Raw genomic sequence first — 8,340 nt, 5'->3', positions numbered from 1 at the left:
CAACCCTCACCCCTTAAGTCAATTTTGCCAAATCTTGGCTTATAACTGTGCAGGCAGAAAGATGGACTTGTTGTCAACCCTACAGTTCAGTTGAGTTGTGGATGTCACAATAGGTGATCACTTTATTAGGAATTCTGCTTTACTCTCGTCCACTACTTTAGGAAAGAACTTGCCAGCTCATCAACTTTGACATTTACTTTTTGATAGAACCATCAAGTTCCTGAAGCTTTGTTAATACATGAAGAGATGCTTTCCTTATTAGATATCTACTTTGGAACCTTAGAGTTGCCTGCCTATATATTAACCAGATAACAATGTGTCATTCCTTAAATTCTGAACTTGTACATACGTGCTGTTGTTGCGTGTCGTCAGTCAATTCTGACTCATAACGATAAATACATATAAATTCATATGCGTGAGTATGCCTGGAAGTTTCATTTGGAACTGGGTTATATTTCAAGCCTATCCTCTTCACCTCTCATCGCCCCATGGGAAATGGAATCTGTCTGAGTTTCAGTTGGCTGTTTTTAACTATCATTAGATATGTCATTTAAGTATCAAATAAAATGAGGGGACAATAAAAGAAAAAGAGAAGTGCATCCAGAATTCAATTGTTTAAATGCTATGAAAATTCTTTGCTTGTTCTTATCAAATTTTAAATGCCCTGTTTTAATGCACAAAAAAAAAAAAAAGGAAACCCTGGTGATGTAGTGGTTAAGCGCTACCACTGCTAACCAAAAGTCGGCAGTTCGAATCCACCAGGTGCTCCTTGGAAACCCTATGGGGCAGTTCTACTCTCTCCTATAGGGTCACGATGAGTCGGAATCGACTCAACAGCAACGGGTTTTTTTTTCTGGTTTGGTTTTAATATACATAATCAGGGATGAAATTCTTTGGTATTGCTATACTTTTATTTTGTTTGGGAGCAATGGACTGAACTTGACATAAATACATTTTAAAAGAAATCGTACTGAATATAAGGAAATCAACATTTAGGTGTTTGCTTATTTATTTATGTTTATTCATTTGTTTGCTATCCAACAAATATTTATTAACTTCCAGGGGTACAAACATGAGGAAGCGCATCCCACTGCCGTCGAAGAAATCTAGTAGGAGACGATCAGGGTGACTGTGTTGAAACAATCTTAATGTTCTCTGACGTTTTGCATCTGACATTCAGTTTAGCTTTAAAAACCCAAGTTTTGCACTGTGTTCCTTTTTTCCTTTATATTTTCATCTTGAGTATTACAGAAGGAAACAAAGGAGTATTAGAAAAAGAGGTTTTATAAGTGGGTGGATTCAAATGCATCTTTCACAGTCAAATATTTTCCCATGCTTTATGTGTTTAAAAATAAATTTAAAAGGTTTGTGAGGTGCAGACATTTGTCACAGTAACTTGAAAATCAACTAAATCTTGGTCATGAGTGTGGAAGTTTTAACACATTGCTTAGATTGCATTTTGTCCAGATGATTTGACTATTTATCGGTAATGCCCATAAGAAAACAGGCATCCCAACTGCAATGGTTCTCAGGGCTTCTGGTGTTTCTTCCCAGTCTCGCCTCAATGATGACACCTCGCTCCAGGGTCAGGTCTTCACTTTGTAGATCCAGCTTTGGGAACTGTGTTCATGAACGGCATCATGCCGTCTACAACCTCAACAGGACAGTAAATAAGCCAGAGTGTCTATTTATTTATTTATTTAAAATTTAAAATGCAACAGCAAAATGGGCCAAGAACTTACCTGAAGAGCACTGTCCTTTGCAGAAATATCTGCACAAAAAGATAAACTATTGGCATATTGCGGAGCGAGGGATTAGAGCAAAGGGGGGTTAATCAGAGATCTCACATGGCTAGAGTTATTGATCACAGATGACCCAATCCATCCATCTAGACTGTAGACATAGAACTTCAGGAGTTAAGGTCAACTGCCCAGGCTCCTCCCCCACTGGATGTCCTCGAAGAAGCACTGGCAAATGCTGTCACTCTAGTCGTTGTCTACACTCCACATGGACACCGTCCTTCTCTTTCTGAGGTCATTCTCCAGACAGGTTCCCCATACAACTGACTATCTGGTTCACTGGATCATAGTCACATGCCTAGGCCTCTTTCTGCACCAAAGCACCTTCTGTGGAGTTTGGGGGCTCCCCACAGTCTCTAGTTACATGTTCCCTAATAGTGTGCTGTTTCCGCCCTCCTGATAGCTATTCTCATAGTTGCATGTTGCTTTCACAAGTTTATTTCTAGAATGTATCCTGTCTCTTATATTCAAGGTCCTGGGGGAGTACTAACTTGACATCTCCATTGATCACTAAACCAAGAACTGCCTCAAATCAGCACCTTTCCTTGCATTAATCCTGGAGAAGATTCTAAATTTCAGTTCTTTTGCCTCTGACAAGTGTCTGCACTAGAAAACATGTTGAATTTCAACATTGTTCATTGAGGAAGCTGTGACCCAAGTTCCAAGGTCACAAAGCCCGATTCGTTAAGTTAGCATAATTCATAGACTAAGCATGTGACAGCCAATTCAAAGAAACCAATTTACAATTATTTGTTTCTATTAGCTACTTTTATAGTATTTCAGGAGCCCTGGTGGTATAGTGGTTAAGTACTCTTCTGCTAACCAAAAGGTCAGCAGTTCAAATCCACCAGCAGGTCCTTGGAAATCCTATGGGGCAGTTCTACTCTGTCCTATAGGGTCGCCATGAGTCGGAACCTACTGGAGGGCACCTAACAACAACAACAACAAAGTATTTCACAATTCTCGTGGCTGAGGATGGCAACTGTTTTGGATTTCAGGTATAGTGCATGTTACAAATGTCAAGGGTTGAATTAACAGCCGGGTGGGTTTATTTTCTTCATATTTTCATTCCAGGCCATGGCCTTTTTTATTCTCTTGATTCATAGATTTTCCAGTCTTGAGACAAAATAGAAAAGAGGACTATACACGTAGCACAAGGGGAATTATACTTGCAATTGTTTTCACATATGTGTCCATATGCACCCACCATATTGACCATGGAAATTCTTGTGAGCATATGGGAATGCAAACACACTTATACTGTGCGCACAGGGAACCAGTTTGTAACACGAAGATGCAAGATGAAACGCTAATTGCTCTAAACAATATGGGTCCTATTATAAAAATTGTGTATATTAATGATTTTATAAGTCAGTAGACTAATTGTCACATTGTCAAATGCTGGTTTGTTCCCATTTTCCAAAGTAAAAATATGTATTTTACACACACACACACACACAGTGTATATGTGTGTATGTATGTATGTGTATATAAGAAGAGAAGTTAGAGAGATAGAGATAGAAGTGACAGAGATAGAGATATATCATATCCACTGCTTCCTTCCTACTCACTAACCAAAAACATTGTCATAAAGGTTGCTAATTCATAATTTGCTCCCAGCAATGTCATATAATGAGCCCTGGTAACACAGTGGTTAAGCACTCGGCTGCTATCCGAAAGGTCAGTGGTTCGAACCCTCCAGCTGCTCCTCAGGAGAAAGATGTGGCAGTCTGCTTCCGTAAAGCTTTACAGCCTGGGAGACCCTCCTGGCAGTTCTACTCTGTCCTACAGGGTCACTGTGTGTTGGACTCTACTCAACAGCAGTGGGTTTGGTATTTGGTTTAGTGCCGCGTAAGGCATGCCCTTAGATTCTCTAGTTAGATTTAGATATTGAAAGTGACTCAACCATGATTTCTACTGAAGTTAAATTTTTTTCCATTCTAAGACTATTCTCATTTTTAAAGTTCTTCCATTACAGATCATTTTTACTCTCCAAAAAATTATCTTACTGATTTGGACATATGCAGCTGAGAGACCATCCACACTTAGTGATTATTTTCTTTGTATTCTGATTTGATTTTTTCTTTTTTCTGTCCATCACAGGGTCAATGGCTCTAGATGCCAAATTACACAGGACATAATACACTTGTGTAAAATCGATGTCAGATTAAGAATTTAGACAACAGACCCTTAATTTTTTTAAAAAATGTAAATCTTCATTTATTTATAATTGAATGAGTTTTTAAAATAGTTTAATAATAATTTTTCATGCATTAAAAATTCACGGGACAGTAAATAAGGGAGATGTTTTTAAATAATTGTGTCACAGAGCTATCTGGTTGTCTCTTTCACCAGGAAATGGGAGAAAATCAGACGTCAGTCACAGAGTTCATCCTGCTAGGATTTTGTCTTGGCCCAAGGATGCAGCTGCTTCTCTTTGGGAACTTCTCTCTGTTCTATGTCTTCACTCTACTAGGAAATGGGGCCATCCTAGGGCTCATTTCTCTGGACCTCAGACTGCACATCCCCATGTACTTCTTTCTCTCCCACCTGGCCATTGTCGACATAGCCTATGCCTGCAGTACAGTGCCCCAGATGCTGGTGAACCTCCTGAGTCCCACCACACCCATATCCTTTGCTGGCTGCATCACACAGACCTTCCTCTTTATGACTTTCGCTCACACGGAATGTCTTCTCCTGGTGATGATGTCCTATGATCGTTACATGGCCATCTGCCATCCCCTTCAATACTCTGCCATCATGAGCTGGAGGCTCTGCATCACCCTGGCCATCACTTCCTGGTAATGTGGCTCCCTCCTGGCCCTGGTCCATGTGGTTCTCATCCTGAGGCTACCCTTCTGTGGGCCTCATGAGATCAACCACTTCTTCTGTGAAATCCTGTCTGTCCTGAGGCTGGCCTGTGCGAACACCCGGCTCAACCAAGTAGTCATATTTGCAGCCTGTGTGTTCATCCTGGTGGGGCCCCTCTGCCTGGTGCTGGTCTCCTACACCTGCATCCTCTTTGCCATCCTGAGGATCCAGTCTGGGGAGGGACAAAGAAAGACCTTCTCCACCTGCTCCTCCCATCTCTGCGTGGTCGGGCTCTTCTTTGGCAGCGCTATTGTCACATATATGGCTCCCAAATCCAGCCACCCTGAGGAGCAGAAGAAGGTCCTTTTCCTGTTTTACAGCATTTTCAACCCAATGCTGAACCCCCTGATCTACACCTTGAGGAATGCAGAGGTGAAGGGTGCCTTGCGGAGAGCGTTGTGCAAGGGGAGTCATTTCCAATTAGATGACCCCTGAGTCACCAGCCCAAGGAGGTCCATAATCTTGGCGCTGATGATTGCCTAAATCAGGGCAAGTGCACTACTCTCTTCTTGCCTGTGTCGTCATTGCCCAGAGCGAGCCCGATCTCTTCCTTTGCAGGATACTTTTGCTTTCTTACATCATTGACTTTCTATCAGATGTGATTTAATCCAATATAATTTTTTTTCTTAGGTCCTTCATTGAGTTGAGCATCTATAAAATTAAAAGTTATTTTAATTCACATTTCTGGGTCTGAAAAGTTGACTACAGTCTCTACCTCCATAATCTGCTATGCAACTCACTCACCACAGATGTCACAGGATTTGGTAGATTAAAAACAAAAAATTCTGCAGCCAAGGAAGTGATCCTCAAACCCGATGACACCCTGTCCCTTTACCCACAATTGCGCTTGACCCGTTAAAGGATAACTCAAGGATACTTAGTTGTGCTGCATGCTGCTGAAGGAGCCCCGGTGGCACAGTGGTTAAAGCAGTCGGCTGCTAACTGAAAGTTTGGCAATTCAAATCTACCAGCAGCTCTGTGGGAGAAAGATGTGGCAACCTGCTTCTGTACAGATTTACAGGTTTGGAAACCTTATAGAGAAACACTATCCTATAGGATTACTATGAATCAGAATCAACTCAGCAGCAGTGGATTTGGGTTTGGTGGGCAGGCTGTTGAGATATTTTGCATGAAAGTTATTGGCTCATATAAGGAAGTTAACCAGTAAACGGAGTGATAAAGGCAAGTGGGCACTGCCAGGCATGGACCTGGAGGACTGCTGTTTACTCTTTGCCAGGTAGTGTTGACAGGTGCTTTTCAGATGTTCATGTGAACACTACCCACCTGAGGGTCGTGAAAAACACAGATTTTGATTCAGCAGGTCTGAATAGATGGTCTGGGGGCCTGGTGTTTCTAACAGGGGCCCAGGTCTTACTGGTATTGCTGGTCTACCAACCACATTTATACTATTAAGGGTATAGGGAAGCACTGTTAAATTGTGGTTCTTAGGAGGAAGAGAGGAAATGGGAGGAGAGTTAGAATTCAGTCTCTCGGTACTTCATAGCTGTGATGGTTTGCTAGCCTGGAAGAGACCATAGTCCCTGCCTTCTTGATAAACTTTCAGTAGAGCTCTGGCTCAATTTTACCTGATTTATTTATTTATTTTACCTGTTTCCTTGCTCATTTGTTCATTTTCAACATTTGAAACCACATTGGGTGAAGAGAAGAGAGAGATCATTGGGCACTATCTGATTCAGTCCTCTGTGTGCTGGTTCAGAGACAGCATGTCTGGGTTCCTGTCCCAATTCTACTCCTAACTCACTGCATAACCTTGGAAAAGTCACCTAGCTCCTCTGGACATTGGTTGCCCAAATGAAAAAGGAAATGATGGTCTACAGATCTTTAGGCATCTTCCAGTTCTATTTCTATGCCTCTCTACTAGTGTCCATAATCCCGGGGTGATGAAATTGTTCAATTATTTGGCTGCTAACCGAGAGGTTGGCACTCAACTCCACCCAGAGGTGCCTCAAAATATAGGGCTGGTGATCTACTTTTGAAAACTCAGCCATTGAAAACCCTATGGAGCACATTTCTACTCCGACACAGATGTGGTTACCGTGAGTTGGAAATGACTGCATGGTAACTGGTCTTTCTACCAGCTTACTAGTATTTGAATTTTTTTCTTTTCCAAAGAAGACAAAATTAAAATGGATTATTTGGAAAATAATTGAATATCATTAACGCCTGAGTTCTGCACATTGTCAGAATTCAGAAGTAACCACCAAACTAATGAATGACTGAATATGTTAACGATCTAGGAATTATGAATTATCTTAGAGCGTAAGAGGTAAGAAGTTCTACATGAAATGTCCACCCTAAGAAAAAGGAGTTTCATTATCCCACTTAGAAAAGATTAAGAATAACTTTCATTGACAAAGAGTCCCAGATCTCTAAGTCTGCCCTAGTATTGCAGCTATAAATAATAATATTAATAGCTTGCATTTATTCAGTGAAGATTGACAAAAAAAAAAAGATTGATAACATATAGTGTTGGAGAGTATGTAGGTATAAGTACACGCTCATACTCTGTGGGTAGAAGTATACATTGGCATAAATTTTGGATGAGAAAAAAATTGGAAATATCTACTCAATACTTAAAATGTGCATTTAATTCTGAGAATCTATTCTACAGAAATATTTACATATTTATCTGCACAAAGAAATGTGTACAATGATTTTAAATTGAAGTTCAGTGAAAATTTAAAAAGATGATCTAATGTTTAATAATTTTGGAATCACTGTTGTTAGTTGCTGTCAAGTCAATTCCAACTCATGGATAAATTATAATACAGCTATTGAACAGAGCAAGCATGAGCCATAATGGACTGCATTGGAAAACACTCATCAAATATAGTTTAAGTAAAGAAAGCAAGTGTCATTTTACAATACTTTCTCCTTTGTGTAGGGGGAACTCCAAGCTTTATGTGAGCTTTTACATGAGTATATGCGTATGAGGGTGCACACGTGTGTTTACATATGTTTGTATGTACTTTCATCGGGGAATGATCTGGAATGATGTACACTAAATGATTCACAGAGTTGCTTTCAGGAAAAGGAGTAAACTATGAGAAGTAAATACTTTTGCATTTAAAAACCTTGCAATGAATGAACGTGCATTAATTTTGGAATTAAATTTTTTTCATAGCATTTCTAGTCCCTTTGATTCTCAAATATATATCACCACATGCTGCTTACATATGTTAGTAAAAGGCAAAATTAAATTAAGCAATTATTAAAAGCACTTTAGAATTTTCTTGGGCTATGCAAAATTGTACCGGCGTTTGTTTCTTTGAAAATATCCTTCTTGCATCTCTTCACCTTAATATTCAATATTATACGATAGTGTTTACTTCAGTTAACCTATGCTATTAATTAAAATAATTAAATGAGAAACCAAACACATCTCTAGGACCCTGCAAGACACAAAAAGCCAGTATATTGTGCAGTAAATGGATGCTCTTTACAAAAGTGAACTGGTATTGGGAGCCAATAATATTTTAGTTTTAGAAGCACTAGTACTTTCTCATCCTTTCCATCTCCATAATAATGTTAAATAATATATTAGTTAAGGTAAAGCAGTAACAGGTAAACCTCAAACCACAGTGATTTAACAAAACAGTTTATCACTTGCTCAAGTAAAGTCCTATATGAGTGTGGGTGGGGGCAGCAT

The 8,340-nt window shown here is 39.8% G+C and overlaps 1 protein-coding gene across 1 annotated transcript; it reads left to right on the top strand.

The window, feature by feature from the left end:
- Nucleotides 1-4,103: 4,103 nt before the first annotated feature.
- LOC101354531 (olfactory receptor 2A1/2A42-like) lies at nucleotides 4,104-5,105 on the top strand. Its single transcript, XM_012557281.2, is given in 1 exon segment — nucleotides 4,104-5,105. A coding segment is annotated over 1 exon segment (1,002 nt).
- The last annotated feature ends 3,235 nt before the right edge of the window (nucleotides 5,106-8,340 follow it).

Source organism: Trichechus manatus, unplaced genomic scaffold, assembly GCF_000243295.1.
Source record: "Trichechus manatus latirostris isolate Lorelei unplaced genomic scaffold, TriManLat1.0 scaffold00093, whole genome shotgun sequence".
NCBI classification, from domain to species: domain Eukaryota; kingdom Metazoa; phylum Chordata; class Mammalia; order Sirenia; family Trichechidae; genus Trichechus; species Trichechus manatus.
The sequence above is the reverse complement of the archived record's forward strand: the minus strand, read 5'-3'. Positions and strand labels throughout refer to the sequence as shown.